At 35.5% G+C, this 22447-nt stretch overlaps 4 protein-coding genes and 1 long non-coding RNA gene across 5 annotated transcripts; 3 read left to right on the plus strand and 2 right to left on the minus strand.

Annotated features, from left to right (window-relative positions):
* The first annotated feature begins 1264 nt into the window (after nt 1-1264).
* LOC142546431 (uncharacterized) lies at nt 1265-2248 on the plus strand. Its single transcript, XM_075654135.1, has one exon. It carries the CDS (start codon nt 1265-1267, stop codon nt 2246-2248), a length of 984 nt encoding a protein of 327 aa, XP_075510250.1.
* A 1195-nt stretch (nt 2249-3443) lies between these two features.
* On the plus strand, nt 3444-4046 carry LOC142546513 (uncharacterized). The gene has a single exon (XM_075654268.1). The coding sequence runs from the start codon at nt 3444-3446 to the stop codon at nt 4044-4046; it is 603 nt and encodes a 200-aa protein (XP_075510383.1).
* A 9901-nt stretch (nt 4047-13947) lies between these two features.
* On the minus strand, nt 13948-17322 carry LOC142545552 (glycerophosphodiester phosphodiesterase GDPDL6-like). Its single transcript, XM_075652800.1, is given in 10 exon segments — nt 13948-14288; nt 14370-14490; nt 14492-14851; nt 14930-15066; nt 15170-15445; nt 15531-15572; nt 15670-16168; nt 16253-16380; nt 16637-16933; nt 17047-17322. Coding segments are annotated over 10 exon segments (2274 nt in total). The 5' UTR covers nt 17156-17322; the 3' UTR covers nt 13948-13983.
* Nucleotides 16166-17146, plus strand: LOC142545553 (uncharacterized). The gene is made up of 3 exons (XR_012820303.1): nt 16166-16395; nt 16815-16924; nt 17019-17146. It is a non-coding gene; the product is annotated as an uncharacterized LOC142545553 (long non-coding RNA).
* Nucleotides 17323-18479: 1157 nt separating the features above from the next.
* LOC142545554 (VAMP-like protein YKT61) lies at nt 18480-22182 on the minus strand. The gene is made up of 6 exons (XM_075652801.1): nt 21734-22182; nt 21300-21397; nt 21085-21189; nt 20795-20860; nt 19565-19651; nt 18480-18780 (listed from the first exon to the last, which is right to left on the minus strand). The coding sequence occupies exons 1-6, from the start codon at nt 21927-21929 to the stop codon at nt 18730-18732; spliced, it is 603 nt and encodes a 200-aa protein (XP_075508916.1). The 5' UTR covers nt 21930-22182; the 3' UTR covers nt 18480-18729.
* Between the last annotated feature and the right edge of the window lie 265 nt (nt 22183-22447).

Here is a 22447-nt window from a genome sequence, read left to right on the forward strand (position 1 = left end):
ATTACTACCAGCCTGCTTAGTACTGAGCTGCTGCTATGGCGCACGATTCGTTTCTTGCAAGCTGCCATTACTATTTGGTCGTAGATGTATTAATCGGTGATGTGTTCTTCTTTACACTTTGCGATTCGATTTCGGAGTCGAAAGATTGGTTTTTGCTTTGTTTGCTTTTCGATTTTCTTGGGGTTGACTTCTGATAGGGAAGTGGATTGTCATTCAGGGTCTATAAACATGGTCGATTACAAAATTTTTGGTTCCAGAATTCCGATCTGATTTCGGATTGGAATTGTATCCTATTTCATCAATCTCTTTGGTCGCTAAAAGAATCCCAATACAAGAACTGTTTCTAATTTGGATATGGACCAGGGTTTATCTGTACATGATATTGCTTATGAGGAAATTGGAGAAGAATATATCTAGAATTTGCTGCCCAAAACGATCTGCTTCTTTGTTTTTAGATCCGTGTTGTTCTTTCGCCCGTTTCCGATAAAATCCAGCATTGCTTCGACCCATGAATTTTTAGGAATCTTTGGGAAGATTTACATCTATTTTGTATTGTGTGTAAAATTTAAATTTATTCACAATTGGAGGAGTTAAAATAACAAAATATAAGTGTAAATGACGACACTTTTTGGAAAATGTTTGTTTGCTTAGATTAGATTTTGATAAATGTTTATATATTTACTTGATTGTGTTATTCTATATTTTTATAATTTGATATTATTAACATAACTTTTTACTCGGGAAATTAAATGTTTATTCCATTACGCAACCAGATCTTCATAAATAAAACATTGTTTTTCAAAAAATATTTTTAGGAAACAAAATTACTGGCATTATATAATTCAATTTTGTATTTGCTCCATGAAATTGCTAAAAAAATATCCCGTTTAATTTGATATATTATTTTATGAAATTTTGTCTCCAACTTTATCAGTTGGGTGGCCATTTTCCAACCGCACCCACTAATTTGTCCTTTCAACAATGGTACGAATCGTATGATCGATACCCGATCCATGTGTACAAAAGACATTGACTTAATAAGTTTGCCGCTTATGTCACGCCAATTATGGTCTCTTCATATTTGGAGGAACTTCCCACGAAATGGCCAATAGCAAGCTTGCCAGTGGAGGGACTTTCTTTAATCTTTCCTCACACTTTCCAAAGTAGCCTGTTTCAAACTATTCTTCAAGTATAAATACCCTCTACTTCTTCTTAAATCGTCCATAAAAGTTTGTCCCGATCTCTTAACTCGTGGCTAGTTGCCATGGATGTTCGTGGAGTTTTCAGTTTCTTGGTAATTCTGAAAGAAGCGTTCCAATTTATTCCCAAAAATGGGAAACTCCTGGGATTAGTAGCCCTACTCTCCTTTCTTCTGTCGGTGATCACCTATGTCGCGTTTGACTTCTCCATTCTTGGCCTGGCACAGGACACGGTATCTCTCGCAAAATCGTTCTTGACCCGTCCGAGCTCTTTTAATGCTTCCGATCCGAGCTGGTTTACATCTAGCTTAAGTACACCCTCCCGATTACAAGATGAGTATGATCATATGAGACAAATCCTAGCAATTACTTTTGCTGTTGAAATCGCCTTCTCGCTCATTTTACTCATCATCTTCTTTTTCACAACCATAGCAACAATTCTGATAGCTGCCGTGTCAACCACCGGGAACACGTTATCGATAAAAGACTTCTTTTCGAGAGTCGCCAGAACATGGACAAAGCCGTTTCTTACAAGCGTTTACGTTTCAATTCATTCGCTGGGCTTTTTACCAATTCTTGTGATTTTTGCCGTTCCTGTGTTCCTGTATCCAAACATCGTCACCGCTTTAATTTCGATTTTTCTCGCGATAGTCGTTTTTCTTTTCTACCTTTACTTGGTGGCTCTTTGGGCGTTAGCCATAGTTGTTTCAGTCGTCGAAGAAGGTTGTTACGGGATGGTGGCAATGGGAAAAGCTTCGGAACTTGCCAAGGGGCAAAGATTAAATGGTTACATGCTGTCTCTTTTCTTCTTTCTAATTAATCTGGTAATTGCTCTGGTTTATCTAAAGATTCCTGGTAACACAATTCCCTCAAGTTCAATAGTTTATGTGTTGCTTTTGGAAATATTAGCTACCTTGGTGAGTATTTATCAAATGGTGGCATATACTGTATTGTATTTCCATTGCAAGAAGCAACATGGGGAAGAGGCGGAGATAGACATTGGAGTTATCAAGTATACTTTGCTGCCCACAACTTATCCTGTCAATTGATTTTGTTTCAAGTATTTTGCCTTTGATTGCGACCTCTACTCACTTTTTTACAGTCCGAGTGAGTTTTCCTGTGAATCGCTCTTGGTTTTATTTGTGTATGCAAAAAAAACGTGTGTTGTAACAGAAGACAAGGAAATCGACATGAATGAATTGATGTTTTTACGTTGTTTGAAGCGGTGATAAGCTTTCTCGTATGGCTCTCTTCTATGCATAAGGTAAATTCTGTCAAAATAAGGAATGAACGACGATAGCTGATTTTGAATAGAAGAAGAAATTATTAATGCATGTTGAAGGAGTGGGCCTTTGAATATAACCAGACCATAAATGCATTGAAAAAAAGACAGATCACGAATCACGATGTCCATTGTATTCCATTCACACATACAAAATAGGACAAAATATCTCTTGCCGACAAAAGCCGTCGGGTGGCACATCTCATGCTTTTCTTTTTTATTTAAAAATATTAAATTTTTTTTACTTTTGAAAATGAAAATAAAAATAAAAAAAACTTATTAAAATAAAATGTAGATTAAGTAGTGAGTCGATTTTTTCACCCACTCTGTGGGTCGAGCTTTTCACGGGTGGCAGCAATTATCAACGCATGTGCTATTATTATTTTTAATTTAATCAAATAATACTAAATAATTCACACGAAAGTATTTTCGATTTAGAAAAATTGTTCGATTTAAAAGGAAAATTTTATTTTGATTTTTTTCTGTTTAAAATATGGAGTGAATTGAAAAAATTTTTAATATGGTAAGAAGAGTAATTATGGAATTAAATATTTTGGTGTCTCAAAAATAGTTATTCTAAAAAGCTCACACTTAATATAATAATAGATAATATTAATTATATCAAATATAAAATATAATTATATTATATCATTAAATTTAAAAAATACCCATTTGATAACTAATAAAAAAATATTTCAAAGAGCAAGATACGAAGTAAATTGGTTGAAAACCATTATTATAACTAGGACAAAAATTATATTATTTTAAAATAAATTATTTTAAAATAAAATTTTGAGTTGGAGATGAAACATAGCATTATCCCAAAGCAACGTGTCCTTTGAATGGATATGCTTACAAACAAAAGAATACAATTCCCAAATGATCGAATGTTATGTTTTCATTTATGATTTCTTATCCAGGTAGGTAAAAATTACTTGTTTTCAGCCTACTGATAGTAATCGATGGAGAAGAAACGATGGCGGGAGAACGAAGAAACGCCGATCATCATAGCAATGAAAGGCCATCCCGGAACGGGAGAGAGCACACTGGCGCGCGCCGTTGCTAAAACTCTCAGATGCCCACTGATAGACAAAGACCATTTCCGCGACAGCACACAAAGAATCCAGCAAGCCCTGATGTTATCTTCACCCTCCACAGCCAATTCACTCCTCAACGACATGTCATACGAAGCCATGTGGCGAGTGACCTCCACTCAGATTGGTTTGGGGTTCAGCGTCGTCGTCGATTCTCCTCTATCCAGGCGTGCCCACCTGGATCGGCTGTTGGATCTGGCGTGCCAGAACGGAGCTCGGCTGATTGTGGTAGAGTGCAGGGCAGGGGATGAGGATGAGTGGCGGCGACGGCTAGAGGCGAGAGGGAGAGTTGCAGAAGCAGAAATGTGGCATAAGCCGGCGACGTGGGGGGAAATGGAGAGATTGTTGGAGGGCTACGGTGGTTGCTGGGACTATGATGTGGGCGAGGTGGGTAAGCTGGTTTTGGATACCACGGCTTCTGTCGAGGTTTCGGAGCTGGTTTATATGGTCATTCAATTTCTCAGCTCTTGATTTCTTCGCCAGCTATCAGGATTCTTGCAGCCTAATCAGTATTTCTTATTTCTCTTATTTATTTTAAAATTAAATCATTATAAATAAGATTTTTTTTATTAATAATTGGTTTCAAAATAGGCCGTTAGGATCCAATATTATCGATCCTCGTTCTCTTTTATTTTTCATGAAAATGCCCTGACACTGCTTTTTTCTATTTTTTTAAAAATGTTTTATTTTAAATGTTGATTAATTCAGTAACAAGCAAAATAATACACATTTAATATAAAAAAATATTTTTGTGAAGGATATAAATAGAATATAAATAATTTCAATTGATATATATGTGTGTGGGGACGAGAACTACTGACAATAATAAATAACGGGTGGGGGCACAGGACGGGCCATCCCGCCACCCGCTGCAACGCGTCTTTAGACGAGGCGGGGCGGGTCAGCCCGTAATTTTGACGCGTCTCTAAATGATCAACCCAGCCCAACTCATCTTGGGCCGCGAGTTAGGCTGGTCGACCCGTTTATTTTTTCAAGAAAAAAATCTAAACATATTTCAGTCAAATAGTTTCATAAAATAATTAAAAATATTGAAATAAAAAATTAAGAAAGCATACAACATAATCCATAAAAATTAAAGTGTTTAAACCAAAAATGAAGATTGAGACATGAAAGAAAACATAAAGTCGAGAAAGAAACGGTTGTAAATTTTAAAAAATATTATGTCTTCAACAATACACATAATTATCAAACATCCGTCGTGTTCACAAAATTTCACTATAACTCGTCGGACTTCAAAGGAAACCACTCTTGGGTTCACAAACAACTGTTATGCTTAAAAATTATTTTAAGATTCATGAATAAAATTTACAAAATTTTTTCCCTTTTGTTTTCTTATATATATCTGTAAATTTCTATTTTTTTATGTATATTTGTTGTAGGAGTAAATTATCAATAAATTTGTTCTGAGAGTAAATTATCAATATATTTGTTCTAAGACATGGAGACGCATGAAACTTATTCCAATTTTTATATAAAACTTAAAACTTAAAAATATAAAAGTTTATCTTAATCCCGCCCCGTTTGGGCTTGACCCGTCTTGGCCCGCAACCCAAACGGGCTCAACCCATTTGACCTGCCTCCAAACGGACTGTTATTTTATCAACCCAATTAGTTCAATTTTTATAGCGAGACGGGCCGATCTGACAGACTTAACCCAATTTGACAAATCTAGTGAGGACATCTCCAACCCCGGCGCACCTCCCATTCTCTCCGTGCCATATTTAGCGCAGAGGGAACCCTGCGCCAAATTGGCACAGGAAAGTTTTTTTTTTTTTTTTTAAATTTTTTTAATTATAAATATTTAAGAATTATAAATATTATTTATCTAACAATATGATATTATTATTATATTAATTTAATAATTAGATATATTTAAATAATATTTTTTATTATTTTAATAATTAAATATTTAATAATAAAAATTAAAATATTTAATTATATAAATTTATAAATATTTTTTTAAATAATTTTATAATTAAACATCTAGCATACAAATGTTTCATAATAAAAATTAAAACACAAAAAACTTAATGATAATTTTATTAGAAAATTTATAAAAATATTTCTAGTTTTTTTTATTTTTGACATTTTTAACTTTCGTAAATATTAACAAACATAAAATTATAATTATAATACTAATATTAACATTAATTATAATTATATTGTTAAATTTATAAATAAATAGTAAACAAATGGAATATTCTAGGAATATATTTTTTAGTGTAAGATTTGAAGTAAATGGGTTGGAGATGTATATTATATTTGGTACAGAAACTGCACTATTATGATGCAGAAACTGCATCAAAATAGATTTGTGGGTTGGAGATGACACGAGGGGCGACTCTACTCGACAAGAGGAGTTGGTCATATTGATTGATGCCGTCACTGTAACTTCATATGTATTTTTTAAGTGGTGCGATAATCTTATAGAGATAATTTAAAATAATATTTGTAATCCAATTTAATAATTTGATATTTAAAAATTAATAATTTAAATATAATTCAAAAATGCAATTACATATAATTAAAGTTTAAAATATAATTAAAAAAATTACTTTCAATTAAAAATTACAAATCAACTGATTAAATTACTAACATAATCGTTTACTAATATTCACATTGAACGTTAGTTTGATTTGGATTATTCGTATATTTTCTTATTATCAGATTTTCTTGCTCAATCTTATTTGTTTGCTATCGCAAACTCATTTCCCACTTCATTTTCATATTTTGCTCAACGTTTGCAAAATGTTTTTCGACTAGAGCAATATTTACATCCTCGTTTTTCATACAGTTGTGTCACTTTCTTTCATTTCTTCGAGTAAATCCACAACTTTTGGAGCTTTTGGTCATTCTCCTCTCCCGACCTTTTTGAAGGCTTTCCTTCTCATTTATCTAGTGATTTTATTTAATTCATGTACCTCTTTTCCTTCGTTGATAGTAAGTGCATCGAGAAAATATATGGAGATGATTTATTATCTATGTTCTTCGGTTTTTTGGTAGCATTCATTGAAACGCGTTTGAAATTTTTGAATGATTATATCTTTCATTTAGATTACTATTTCAACACACAAACTTCCATAATATTGCTCGAATATTGCCTGAAGTTCGGCATACTTAAAATATACATGTAATTAGTAATTAGCTTATTTTCAATTAAAATAAATATTTTAGAACATATATGTTTATCTCAAATGAGATGCATTCTGAATGAATGTTTTTAGTTCATTTATTTTATTTTAGAAAGCAAACACTCATTTCGCAGCATCTGTTAAATGTTTTCGCAAACTGTACCAAGTATGTACTTCCATCCATTTGGCAGTTAATGGTTGTATTCGTTCCAAACTAATCTAAAAAATTAGCGTTGCTTCGATTATTGCCAAGTACCAGATTGGTGGAAACGTTGCACATTGCTTTTCTAGTCATTCATATTTAGTTTTCGTCCAATATTTCCTTGAGATGAGACGACTTCACCCCATCATCAGCAAACATTTTATTCTCTCTTTTATGGTCTAGGAAAAAAAATTTCGTTAAGATTTTGGGAGAAATTGTGTTTTGGAGAACTTAAAATTCAACATTAGGTTGATGGAGTGTTGAGAATTAAATTAAGAAGAATTTGACGAGTAAGTGAAATATAAGAAATTGCAATTTTTTGAAAATGATGTCAATTTATAGGAATATGGTTGGATTTTCAAAATAACTTGTTGATGATTTTTCATAATTTTTTAAAACATATCCAAAAATTTTCCCCAATTTTTAATGATTTTAAAAGTTATTATTATTGTTATTACTATTTTTAAAAGGATGGACCAGTCATTTTTAAAATTTATTTTATTTTTTAAACGATCGTATTTGACGATTCGTTTCATTTTATATATAAAAAAAGAAAATCGAACTTCACAAAACTGTATTTCATCCATCTCTGTGATTCCAGCTACTTCTCATCCCCTTTTCCTAGATTATCACCACCACCACCATCATCATCATCATCATCATTATTTGGAATGGAAAAGGTACTGTGAAATTACGCTCGAGAAAATGTTAAAAAGAAGAAGAAGAAAGGAGCTTGTGATGATATATTTTTCGATTCCTCTGAGCTAATGAAACCGGGGAGGAAGAACGATCGGGACCCGTATCTAGGCGGGGCAACCCGGATGGCTTGCATCCACGGCGTGGTCTCGATTCTCTCGCCTTCCCGCCAGATGCGAGCCTCGATGTTTTTTTCTTTTTAATAAATAAATACGTGCAATTCAAACAAAAATTGATTTAGTATTTTGTTATATGCCGTATCGGATGAAAATGCATTATTTATTAAAAAGATTGATATTATTCTATGTTGTTGGACTCGGTAAAAATATTTGATTAGGTCTGTTGAGAGACGTTATCATGAATCTTATCTGTGAGACTGATCAATCCTACCGATATTCACAATAAAAAGTAATGTTTTTTTATTGATGGCCTAAATAAGACATCCGTCTCTCAAAATACGACCTGTGTGATCGTCTCACATAAATTTTGCCAAAATATTTTATCTGTTTGATCAAGTTGGACTTGGTAAAAATATTTTATCCGTTTGGTCTTTGATCAAACAACTATAATCTAATACCGACCATTTATTTGAATTTAATTAATTAAATAGCTTTCGATTAATTAAAACCTGTAATTAATATCGCGATAGTTGTTTGATTTAATTAAAAGATTTATTGAATCTGTTCAAAAGAGTTGTCCTCAGTAGACATAACATTTTCAAATGCTATTTCGTCGATTTTACAAATACAAAAATTCTGAAGCAAATTAAAATAATGATCAGAAGTTTTTACCATAATTTTTGAATTTTTTGTTAAACTTCTATTTCAGTTTTTTTTAATGCCATATTAAATATATATCGAAAAAGTCATGCTACATATACAATAACATGTAAGGATAATTTTTCGAATCAACTTATTGGACAGTGGAAACACGTTTCAGGAAAAAAGACAATAACCACAATATTTTCCAACATGATCCGGGTAGAATACAAAATCAAAAACATTACTTAGCAGTTCTGGGCAGCAGCTCATACTTGAAGACTCCAATATTTATCTCTGGCTCTTCCCCGTGTAGCTTCTTGCAATGAAAATAAAACAGAGTATATGCCACAACTTGCAAAATCTTCAGCAAATATGAAAATCCCACAATAAATAACCCATAAATTACTGCACAGTCTGCACTTGAAGGCCCTTTAACCCGATATATTACCTGACAGATCACTAACATAATCAAAGAAAGAAGAAAAAAGGAAAGAGTCAGCATGTAACCCTTTAATCTTTGCCCCTTGACAAGTTCCGAAGCTTTTCCCATGGCCACCATCCCGTAACAGCCATCTTCCACGACTGAAACAACTATGGCTAGAGCCCAAATAACCAGTAAGTAAAGGTAGAAAAATAAAGCGACTATCGCGAAAGAAACCGCGATCAAAATCGTGACCACGTTCGGATACATGACCACAGGAGCTACAAAAAGCCCGATGATTGCGAAAAAGCCGAACGCATGCATTGTTACGTAAATGCTTGTAAGAAACGGCTTTGTCCATGTTCTGCCGATCCTCGAAAGCAAATCTTTCATCGATAACGAGTTCCCGACGCGTGACGCGGCAGCTACTAGGATAGTTGCCATGGTTGTGGCAAAAGAGATGATTAAGAAAATGAAAATGAAGGCGATTTCGACTGCATAGAGAACCAGTAGGATTTGTTTCATGTGATCAAGCTGATCTTGTAATTTGGAGGGGTCACTTGTAAACGAGCTAGGGTCGGAAGGGTCAAAAGAGCTCGGATCGGGCACTAAGGATTTGGCAGCAGATGCCATGTACTCTGCCAATCCTAGAATGGAGAAGCCAAATGCGGCATAGGCTATCAGTGACAGAAGAACAGACAATAAGGCCACTTCTGCCATGAGTTTCCCATTTTTGGGAAGAAGCTGGATTGCTTCCTTCAGGATTATCAAGAAGCTGAGAACTCCATAAGAATCCATGAGAGAGTTGGGACCAGCTAGTTTAGAGATTTGGGCAAACTTTGTGCTATGGTTTAGTTTTATTTTTCGTGAGGTATTTTTATATATGCCTGTGGTTGAAATGGCCAACATGATTGGAGAAACCGTAGTTTGTAAAAGTAAGCCGGAGTTGCGTGGGAAGTTTCTCTGACTGATTTAGTCAACAGAAACGCAGAAGACCGGGTCATGGAGGCATAAGATGAATTCATTAATACTTTAGACAAAGACGCTTTAAAAAATATAGTTAATTGTGTGAATCAACATTTGAGTAATCAATTTCATAGAAAAGTCAAACTCTTGGCTGAATTTATAGGGTAAGATGTCAATATCATTAGAGCCATGTGTGTCCTCGTATCTTAACAAGAGTTAACATCACATGTTTGATAATTCATTCGACAGAGGGAGAACACACGGTACTTTTGAAGTGGATTCCAAGGGGTTGGGCCATACTGTGCGGGATGAAATCATATGTTTGTTTGGTTAGTAAGCGATAATTAAATTGATCGTTTGGTCTTTGTTGAAATTATTTTTTTTGGAGTTAGTTTCCCTGAATCCACGATATTTGTTTACTAATAAAATATCTGAAACGTTTTCGGAGAAAATTCAAACTTTGAATTGGTTTTGTTTAGACTTTTAATGATAATTATTATTTATTGCAATTTAAAAACCATTTATACATTGCTACAAAATTGTTTATAGATCCCTTACGAATCGATTCAGGCCAGTTCTCTCGAAAATTATTGAGGGTTCCCAGAGTGCTTTTATCCCAAGAAGTCTAATCACAGACAATATTATTGTGGGCTTCGAGATACTGCATTGGCTGAGGAGTAGAAAAACTGGTCAAAGTGGCTATGCTGCCCTTAAATTATATATGAGTAAAGCATATGACCGAGTGGAATGAGATTTTCTGCGGCTCATGATGATAAGATTGGGCTTCTAATACAGTTGGATTGAGAAGGTGATGAAGTGTGTTAAATCTGTCTCGTATTATTTCAGAGTAAACCAGGAAGTGGCTGGCCCGATTAAACCGAGCTGCGGGTTGCGCTAGAGTGACATGCTCTCACCTTATCTGTTTGTATTGTGTGCTCATGGTCTCTATTCTCTCTTTAACGCGTTTGAATCCAAAGGCCTTTTAAGAGGAGTAAAGGTTGCACCTACTAGCCCATCAGTGTCACATTTGTTATTTGCAGATGACAGTTTGGTTTTCTTTAGAGCGAAAATGGAAGAAGAAGCACGGGTGAAAGAATGTCGTCTTTATATGAAAAGGCTTCGGGACAAATCATCAACTATGACAAGTCAGTTCTATCTTTCAGTCCCAACACCCATATCTTACTTATGGATACGATTAATAATATTTTGACTATTTCTGTATTGCAGAAACATGAACTATATTTGGGTCTACCCACAATATCATTGAGAAGCAAGAGACTTCAATTTAAATACATGGTGGACAGAGTGGTGCAACATATTCAAGGGTGAGGTAACAAGTGGTTATCTGCAGGGGGAAAGGAGGTTCTGATCAAATTGATCCTTCACGCGATTCTTACATTTGCCATGTCTTGCTTTAGAATACATACACTGGTCTGTGAAGCTATTGAACGAGAATGTGAGAATTTCTGCTAGGGAATCGATAATGAAAAGAGGAAAATACATTGACAAAACAGGGATTCTCTATGACAACCTAAAGGTATATGCGCTTTAATCCATATGTAGCTGGTGAAATCCTCAAGATCACACTTCCAGCAGGTGATTCCTTATTCTGGAGATATGACGCCAAAGGCCAATATGTATTAAAAGATGGATGTTGCCTTCAGCGTGGACTATTTTCAACTCCGAACCATCAATTGGCGCACCCTAATGAATAATGGTGGTCTTTTATCTGGAGTCTTTCTGTTCCACCGAAAATCCGCCATTTTTGGTGGAGTATTTCCCATGACGGTCTTCCGGCTAACCAAAACATGTTCCGTCATCATGTTCTGGTCAATGAAGCTTGTAGTATGTGTAATTTCCATATGGACTCAACTTGTCATGCTCTATTCTTTTGTGCCGCAGTTAAACATATGTGGAAGAACTCATCTTTTGCTCTAGTTTTACGAGGTGCCTCACAGCTTTGCATGTTGGAGCTTTGTTGGTGGTTGAAAGAACAATTATCTAAGACGGAATTTGAGGTTCTTGCAATCAACACGTGGGTATTTTGGAGAGAAAAGCTGAATTTTCTTCATAGTGACAAGAAGAATCCGATAGCAGAAAATGTTTATTGAAGTGCAGCGATACCACCTGATTTTTGATAAGCCCACGCCAAGGCGACAATTGCTTTATCTTCATCGAGAGGACAACCAGAAAAGGTATGGAAGCCGCCAACCCCATGCACATTAAAACTTAATGTGGATGCGGCTGTGAATGAGCAAATACATCAATATAGCATCGATGGTACAGTTCGAGACAACCAAGGCCGATTGTTGCTGGCTTTTGGTAAACAAATCAATCAACCCCTCGCAGTAGTACATGACGAACTTCTGGCAATCTGGAAAAGAATTATTCTTCTTTACGATAAAGGCTTTACTGATGTTCAAGTAACAACGGATTCCTTGTTGGCAGTTCAGACGGTCATTACCGATCAGGAAGATCTTGAATATACTGGATTTTATGCAGCAGACATTAAGAAGCATATGACGAAACATGTGATCACCAAGCTTATTCATGTTCGTAGCTTGGCGAATAAAGTTGCTCACAATATTGCTCGCTTTGCTTTTTTCTTTCCCTTCATCCTTTGTTTGGTTGAACGATGAACTTCCGTCATGGTTGGTTAGACTTGTAATAGACGATTTTACCTTTTTAAAAAAACCATTCATACATTTTGTATCCCAAAAGTTTATAAATTATATGTTTAGATTTTTCAAATAAATATACCATATACAATTAAAATTATATATTCTGATATTAACGTATTGTTGAATTAAAAATAAGAACAATACAAATGCATATTTCCTTAATCTATATATATATATATATATATATATATATAGATTTATCTTTTTTATATAATATCATTTGAAAAACAAATTTTATTAAAAAAATTTCTCATTTTATTTTTATTTAATTTATTCAAAAAAATTACTTATATATTTGAGATGGATGAAATATTTAATTTGCAAGCGTTTGAAAATGATTTTTCGAGAAAACATAAAGAAACAGCAATTGTTCATCTGAATTTTTTTTTTTAAAAAAAAATTCTTTAAAAATAATATTTATGAATTATTCATAGTGCGATTTAGTTTTATTTAAAACTATAATTCTTAAAACAACATATTGCCTAAAAAAAACAAACAAGCAACAAATATATTTCGAAGTACATACATTTATGGTGGAGGAGGGGAGAGGAATGAGGGTAGAGCGGAGACTACAGTCTGGAGTTCCTTCTCTCCTCTGGGCTCTGGCCCATTGATTTCGATATGCTCAAAAATCAAACCACCCTTTGTAAATCGACTTTGAGTTCTTTTCAAAGACAGAGAGATTGGTGAATGGATAGATAGATAGATAGATCAATTGCTGGGATACTGCTGCTGCTGCGCATCTCCGCATTCATGTGGTTACTTAACTTGTTCGCCTGTTTCTGTACTGATTAGTGGAAGCTGTGATGATTCTTGTTGTTGATGCCTCTGGGGCGATGAGATATCAACCGACTCGTATCTTGGCGCGGCAGCCCGGACGGCGCGCGTTTCGAACTTGCGCAACCGGTGATTTCTTTGCAGCCATGGCGTCGTCGGCTTCTCTCGCCTCCATTACGATCTGAGCCTCAAAACCTCTCAGCACCAGATGAGCTCTTTTCTATACTACTTATCATGTGGGCTATGACGATGATTCTCTTTTCTCTTCATTTATTTCTTTCTGAGCTGATGAATCTGGCTTCGAGAATAACCCGACCCGTATCTTGGCGGGCCTACCCGGATGGCGTCCCGCAACCGGTGTCTTGCAGCCATGGCGTGGACGCGTTCTATGTTGCCTCTTCAATATCCATCTGAGCCTATACTTCCTTGTTCTTTTCAATTCTTATGTTATTATTATTATTATTTACGAGTTTGTTTAAAAAAGTTTAGAAACGTAACATTTTAGTTATTTTGTGAATATTTTAATTGATTGTTTCTTGAGTTCACAACATTCTGGATATTAACATCCACTGTGATATCAAATATTGTACAAGAATGAATTGTCCAAGAACACAAGGGATCGCGTGTAACAGTTGCCAGACATATGTAATGTAATTCACCCCATTCCGAATCTCCAGTTCGAGTCACTGGATCGTTTTGTCTATGACTCGGTACAAAATCTAAAGTTCCAGTTGAAATTGGTATTTTTTCCCTTACTCTACAATGAACATGGTTAGAATTCCAACCATTGCAGCAAAGAAGAAACGCGCCTTACTTATGACTATTGACGGGCTCGAAGACTTTGGTGTTGAAGCTGGAGATTCCCTTGCAGCAGTAGAGTTCGATGCAGAATCAGCTGGCGAATTCTTGGTCACTGCTGGTAGAGGTGGATCGACTATGTCTCCCGTGCTGAGTAGAGGGGGTTCAGCCACTTTTTCTGCCTCATCTGGCTGATATAGCAGGCCTGGTTCCAACGGATTTATGACATATGGTGATCCGTTGCTCGTACAAGTCGACCCTGAGGCATTAGAGAAGAAATACTGAGTCCAAATCTATGTTACATTCTCGTGCTCACTGAAGAAAATGTAATGATACGTACTAACAAATGAATTTGCAGTGGCTGGATAATCTGTCACGAATCCATCGACCTTTTGGGAATACATAGTGGTTATCTCGACATAAGGATCGGATAGGTAATCCATTATAAAGTTCTGGAACTCAGTTCTTGAGGACTCCGACATATACTGAGATATTAGCAGCGTGCATTGCTGGTACGGTGCTCGTGAAGTTGAGAGCAAAATAATCAGATGACATAACAATCGCATCTCTGTGCACTAAAACTGCATCAGCATATTTCTTGACTTCTTGTGCTACTTGATGCGGTGCACCACTTATCGATGGATTGATGTAAAGTACTCTTTGGTAATTGGGGAAGTTCTTGAATTTTAATAAAACGGAGCTATCATCTGATTGAATCAGAACTTTTTGAGTCAATTGCTTATCGAACGAGGCCTTGGTAAGGGCTGTGGATACCGTGTCGACTATGTCAAGATTCTTGTTCGAAGCAAGATATGCGGCATTCTGAGGAAAAAGAATGTATATGAGTAGGATTCTCGGATCAAATTCAGTTCAATTGGGCATATGACACTGAAGAATCACCTGAATGAAGATCAGTACTCCAGTAACTGCTTTCGTCTTGGCCAGTTCCAAGAACTCAGGAAGGGTCACAAACTTCCCCTTATTCTTGTTTCCAGGGTTTCTAACGAGGTCGTTGTCGTAGGAACTCTCGATTTGAGCTGAATTTGATTGCAAGAAAGGATTAGTTTCAGCGCAAACAAGTAACAGAAAAGGGTTGGACTGAAAATTTATCCACGTTTATCTATAATTTGAGAAGCTTACGACTTAAAGATTGAATTTCGCTCCATGTGAGATCAAAAGAAAAGATTCCGTCTGCTGATTGGATTTCTGGTACGTTCGTGGATCGGTCCATGTAAAGTGTTGCCGCTGTAGTAGTCTTCATAAGGTCTGCTCTATCTAAGCAAAAGGCGATTCCGTCTTTGGATAACTGAACCGAGCAGTCGATTATATCAGCACCGTCTTCTATTGCCTTCTGATATGCAAGATCAGTAGCTCCCGGGAAATCACCACTTACTCCATTGTGGGATATGATTAAAGCTATCAAGAAAATGGCAAACAATCATCAAATAATAGTAACAAAATTCTACGCAATGAGGATGAAATTCGGTTTCTTTTTCCTTACTTGGAATGACTCTTGAAGCATTCTTATATTGAGGTAGGCATCCTGCAATCAGAAAGATAATTCTCATGTTAAAGAAAGAGCAAATGAAAAGAAATATGTTTGCAAGAACGGATATGACAGGAAGGTCAAGAAGTCTCACCGATGGCTTCTGAAGCAGTTGAAGGGAAATCTGTCAAAAACCCATCGACCGAAAACTGAGAATTTTCGATGAATTGAAGGTACTCTCTGGTGGGATCGTAGCTATAATTGTAACTCAAATAGTTATCATTAGCAAAACCCGAAGCATAAACCGTAAGGCTTAGCTTGTGAGCATCTTGTACTAGGTTTGTTGAAGACTGCAAGATTCTTGCCTTGTTCATAGGCCAAATGTATTCCTTTGGTACAAGAATCCCAGATGCAAAAGATTTGATCATAGAGAGCTTGTTAACAAGTGAACCATACGTCTCTTTAGTCGTTGGCTCCTGAACATCTTCTGCAAGAAACTGGAAAATGATCTTTGTTTTGGCCTCCCCCAACTTTGGTCCAATGCTCTTCAAGAAACCTATCTCAGGAGATGAGATGAACTCTGGTAATACATTAGATCTCTCTAGCAGAAACTTCTCCGGACTGATTTTATTTTGCTGATAGAAGATATTGTACTGAAGATGACATCAAAAGATAAGCCAAAACATATTATGAACCTTAAAGCGAAACGAAGATATATGTCAAAGATGCAGGGAGACCTGAATGTTTAGCCACATTCTTGGGGGAGTTTTCAGTGGCTGCCCGTTCCTGTCGACTGCCAACTGGGAAGGACTCACGATCGGTATACCATCATATACTTCTGTTCTGGTGAATATATTCTGGCGCACTGCAGGAGAAAAAGGTAATACATATCAAGTATGGTATGCCAAATACCCGTGTCATATAAACAGCTACTATAACCCAAATAAGTCCTTATGATCATTACTTTACCCGCATACACCGTAAACGATCGGTAGATGCAGAGAACACGCCCCAGACCCATTCATAGAAACAGAATCTGGATTACTTGGTGTAAAAACTGCCATTTACTAGTTACTACATAAAATGTAAACGATAAAAGATGCATTATTTCAAGAACTTACGGCCCACTTTCTGGAAAATGACTTCGGCGGGGTAATCCAAGCCGAACCATCCATGGGTTTCTTGTCCATTTATGTTGTACACCTTTGCTCCTGTAGGATCCACATCTTGAATATTTGTTGTGTTCATTAGATTGATTTCAGAAACACAAAAGCCATCATTGTCCTTTGTAAAATGCAGATTGCAGTACAAAATTGTTCCAGGAATGCTAGAATCGCCTGCGAAGCTGTAAGCCTCGAGACTAGAGGGAGGGAAAAATCCTGAGTATCCACCATTGGCTGCTATCTCAGGTTGATTACCTGAAAGAAATAGAAAAAATTATGGGTTTTTTTTCTGTAACTTTTTGAATTTTTTTGGGATAAAATACGTATGGAATATGGATAGCTTTTAAGGCTAAACTTGGTGATTCTACCATTTAGAGTCATCCATTTTCTTTGAGGTGGAGGAGGCAACTTCCCAATACCATCCTGAGCTTCAATGGTATGTGTCAACAAAAGAAGCAGAAGTAAATGGCCTATCATTTCTCTCCAAATCCTGCATTTTCAAGATGTATCTGATGAAATATCTTGCACTTTTAAATAAATTTCTACTCTATCTATTGGAATTTTAAGAACATTTCATTTATTTGTTCATCTTCATGTAAGGTTGAGATTAATGTATCTTGAAAATAATTTATTTATATATAAAATTTTAAGATTTTTAATTAATATGATCGTTCTTTCCACCACTAACCTATCACCTTCTTTCTTATACATAATTTACACGGTTCTTTTGCTTTCATTCCTGGTTCGTGAATAGTTTCTCGAAATGAACAACAATATAAAGGTGATTACAAAATATTTAGTAACTGTTCTGATAATGATTTATATGATCGACGAGAAAAAAGCCAAAAATATATCAAAAAAAGAAAGGTGATCATCAAATAAATATTTTGAAGAAAAAGCCATGCTTGAGATGAACTTACACGATCAGAAGTTTGAAAAGAGGAGGGTGGCCTGCCGATCTTTCCAAAATAAAAGAGAAAAGGAAATTTGTAATGGAATATAACGTGTAATGGTGAAGGGGTATTGAGGTATGTTAAATGAGTATTAATAACTCCCATACATCCCTCGTATTAATAGCTGCTCCATGCATTCATTCATTCAATTTAGTTGACCGCCTTGACTTGTGTTCAGTTCATTTCATACTCAGAGGGGAGACATAGTATAAGGTCTGATAAACGTTGATGCATCAATTGATCATTTATGAGATTTGGCGATTATAAAATAATACTTGTGTGATATGATATTTATGTAGTTATGATGATATCTTGCATTCATCTCTTCTGTACTTGGTGTATTTGACATTTACACAGTCTTACCATGTGCAAAAAAGAAACACTGAAAATGACATAATTGCAAGTGATCTAAACACAATTGTTATTTTCTTGACATCATCCCGTGATGTATTTTTGTGAGGCTTTCAGGAACTTTTTGGGTGCATTTATTTGAAAATTATGATTTCCAATGCATTTTTATTATTTAGATAATTAAGAAATATTTAAATCTATCTCCTATTTATTTACCATAATATTTTTTGGATTTGAAATTCATCGGTATAACTATAACATAGGAGATTGATTTGAATTCGACGCTCTCCTGTTTTGAAGGATGTAACTCCGCCAGCATAGTGTGCATGATGACAATAAACCCTGCGCAGATGAAAGTTATCCGCCTTTCATCAGGAATAAACGAGGACAAAACAGAAAGTATCGGGCCTCAATCCTAAGCAGGTGTTATTTAATCCATGCATGAATTGGAACTAGAACCGGTACGCAACGACGACCAAATTAAACAATACATGATATCCAAATAACAGCATCCATTATAGGGAAATCAAAGCATGCATATATAGGAGGTATAATGTGATGGGAACCAGATTCACCATATAATTCTCGATTCTTTCTCAAATGTAAAAAAGGTTGAAAACCAAAGAATTCATCCTCACAACAATATATAAACTTCATATTATAAACAATTACATCGTACATCACATTCAACAATGGAGCAACTGAAACCCATATATGAGCTGGTCATCCCGTTCCTTTCCCATGCATTTATAAGATTGTACAACATTGATTGGTTTTCTTCGCTTGCTTATAAAACATCTGTATTATCACCCCCAAAAAACCGACAAGAATCCGGCATTAGAAAAGAACAAACGACGGACCCTAGGTTGAAACAATTGCAATAGAAAAGGAAAGGTAGAATGGCATATCCAGTGTTAAAATTGAAAGATTGCAGGTCAAGGACTCAACCAAATGCATTTCTGTTATGCACTGATTGCAGTTGATCATAAACCAAAAACATGAATTGAACTTATGGCTGAAAAATTAAGGAAATAAAATATGATATGGAACCTACGCCATCACAATACTATTAATTTCATTTCAGTATTCATAGCTCGCTGCAAAAGTTTTGGCCACTTTAAACACCCCAAAAAATACTAACCACGACTAAAATGTCTCGACAATGCGTATATTAACAACCATAGGATTGTCTATATGAAAACATGGTACAATTACAGGTAAATAGAAAGTCGAGGAAAAAAACCATAACAATTTATGGACAAGTTCTGTAATGCCCATTTATGGCATGTTTATGCTTACCATTTCCATTTCTAGGATTTTGCAAAGCCATAGAAATATGTCAATAGATACTTTTTGTAACCTTCAATTGGTAAGTTAAAATTTCTCTTATGCACATCGTTTTCCAGGATTTGGTGTTTTCCACATAAATACGTGTTCTATTGTTTAATATTTTCCTTATACTCTGCATTTTTCTTTACCACTTTCTCTAATCATCATAAAAAACAACAATCCACACTTTACATGTTAATTTAAGTAACCCAAGTCTGCAAAGAACTAGTGAGAAATAAACAAGTATACAAACCTGAGAAGCCGCACTAAGATCTGAACTCTTCTCAACCAGACTATCAAGCTTCTCACCTCGTTCTAAGACACTGTCAATTGTCTTGTGCTGGAATAGACCAAACACAAAAGATGGCACAGGTAATGAGGTCAAAAGAAAAAAAAAGAAGAAGAGACATACGAAATAACAGTGAACCCATCATTTGCATATGCATTTTTGTATCAACAGTTGCATTAAACAAATCTACGCGAACTTAAGTTACTAACCAGAAATCACTGAATTAAATTGTAATCCATTTTATAATAAGCACAAACAAGTTTAGAAGAAATAATAATGAATTTGCATGGATGAAGCCAATGGACACAAATGAGCAATTTCCACTTAAGCACCAAGGCCACAGGTTAAGAGTTCCTGCTGCATAATTTTACACCAGAAAACAGGTCGGATACACATTGAACAAGAAGGTGGCTCAGATTTGGAAGACAATGTGCAATTATGATAAAACCCAATAAGGAAAATAACCAGCGGTCCTGGTTTGCTAGAGGGATCTATTTGAAGAGAACATAAGTATAATGGAAGGAATGAACGTTAATGTGTATTCCACACGATCATCAAACAAAATTTTTTCAGTACCAACAATACATAATACGATCATATCCATTCCTAACAACGTGTGCTCTTCTCCAATCAAGTTGAAAGGAACTTTAAAAGTGCATACTATTATCATTTTACCACAGGTTTCCAACATTTAAGTAATAATGCGCCTATCTTCAGTTTTTTTCTAGGTAAATGTTGAACCATATATCTGAATGGAGAATGCCTCGAAAATCTTTTCATCCTTCCCTAATCAGATTTTCAAACAGTAAGCTTTACATGTCAAGATAAGAATTTGTTCAACTCCCAGGTTAACATAAATACACCAGGATAAAAAGACAATCTTTATTACTGAATTTCTTGATGGAGTTACTAGGGTAGTTATAAAAAACAAACTAATCCAAGTTAGACATCCCTCATTTCCAAGGTATGGAATGATAAAACAATAACAAATTTCATTCAAAAGTGTTGCCGAATGCTGAAAATAATCACAAAGTTATAATGGCAATCTAAGTAGATGAAGAGATGCAACTAATCAACTATAGTGACGAATTCGTATATATGCCAAGGCAATTTGATCTAGAATAATCAGGATGATGGTAGCTAGGGTATAGATTTACAAGTGATGAAGGGAGTGAAGATGCAGAAAACACTCACAAGAATAATTTTGGTTTCATCCAACTCCCGTTGAATTCTCAACAGCTTGTCAGCCTCAGCAGGGTCCTGAGAAGTTAAACAGAAAAAAAAGTCAAGAGTCTAAAGGGGTGTACAGAATGCAAGAATACACATTCATAAATACGTATCTACAACTCATTGATTAAAACCACAGAATACGCCAAATTTTCAAAAGTATTCAAGAGGATGGTTGCCAGGAAAATTAGTGATGGTGATTTTAATTCGATAAGGCCACCAATTTGAAACTCACAAAGGTACAGAGACTGAAACACCTGAAATTTGGTGATCGCCTCATTTAGATAGGGCCATGGTTGAGCATTATCAGACTGCACAGTTTTCCAAGACTCGCCAAAGTTCTTTAAGTACTCATCCAAGACCTGACAACATGACATCATCTGTAAACCGAATTCGACAAAAAAAAAACACTGCCTTCATGAAATTTTAAAATAACCACTATACATAGTCGACGCCAACGGGGAGCCAATACCTGGTTGAGCAACGAAAATGCACTTCGGACAGGATAATGGTCATCCATAAACCCCAATGCAAGCAAGCCATTTCTATTGTAGGAATGAACCTTGTATTCTATTGTTCATTTGAATAAAAAACACATGTCAGCTTCTAGCAAATTTCCAGCCCTCTAACTACCACATATCAGCATATATTGGAGAGAGAAAACAATATGATCATTACTCATTATCCCTTCCCATTTGGGCCCAAACATGAATTTTCCATCAAAACACACGAGCCAACCAGAATTTCAATCCATACAAGAAAAAACTTACTCAATCGCCAATAAAAGCATCGAAAACCCATAATAAATCAAGGTTTTAAATTTTTTTTAAAAAAAATAATTCAAAGAAAAAAGGGAAAATGGTTTCCATCTCTTAAATTCAAGAAATCTTCAAAGGATTAAAAAACCTTCATGCTGCACGGACTGGCGTTGGCCAGGTGAGGTGCGCTTAGCAACAGTCCGGCCGACAAAGACGATAAATTCCCTAACGCTGGGGCGTTGGAAAAAACCGAAACTGCTTAGATCCGACGCGTTCGCCAGTATAACTGGATCTAAACCCTCCGGGCTGCATTTCAATACCATCAAAGCCGTGATCTTCACCATAATCGAAATTTCTGGTCGCCTCTCTCCTCCTTCAGCTTCTTCGTCTTTTTTCCCCTTAATTTATCTGTTGGTCAATGTATTCCGCACCCCTCTTTCAAGAAACAGATACCCGAACGATGAAATAAGAATATGAAATTTTTTGCGAATTTTCTTACGGGAGTAAAGATTAAAGATTTGATTCCATCGTTTTTCGAAAAGCAAAAATCGATTATATATATTCTTTGAGAATGTGGAATACAGAGAATCATGGGTGTTGGCTACTTCGAATCCTTCGAATCCTACGCATTACGTGCCACGTCACACCATTGTCGGTTCATGAAATTCCGAAATTATCCTTCTGGTTTACGTAAGGTAAGAGGATCAACATTATTCTTATTAACTAAAATAATATCTTAATAATGTATTTTAAAAATAATATATTTCTAAAAAATAAAGTAGAATGTTGGTGTCAAATTTATTAAAATCTCTCGTTTTTCATATGGCAGTGTTCGCATTTTTTTTAAAAAACTAATTAATTT

Source organism: Primulina tabacum, chromosome 5 (genome assembly GCF_025594145.1).
Source record: "Primulina tabacum isolate GXHZ01 chromosome 5, ASM2559414v2, whole genome shotgun sequence".
Taxonomy (NCBI): Eukaryota; Viridiplantae; Streptophyta; class Magnoliopsida; order Lamiales; family Gesneriaceae; genus Primulina; species Primulina tabacum.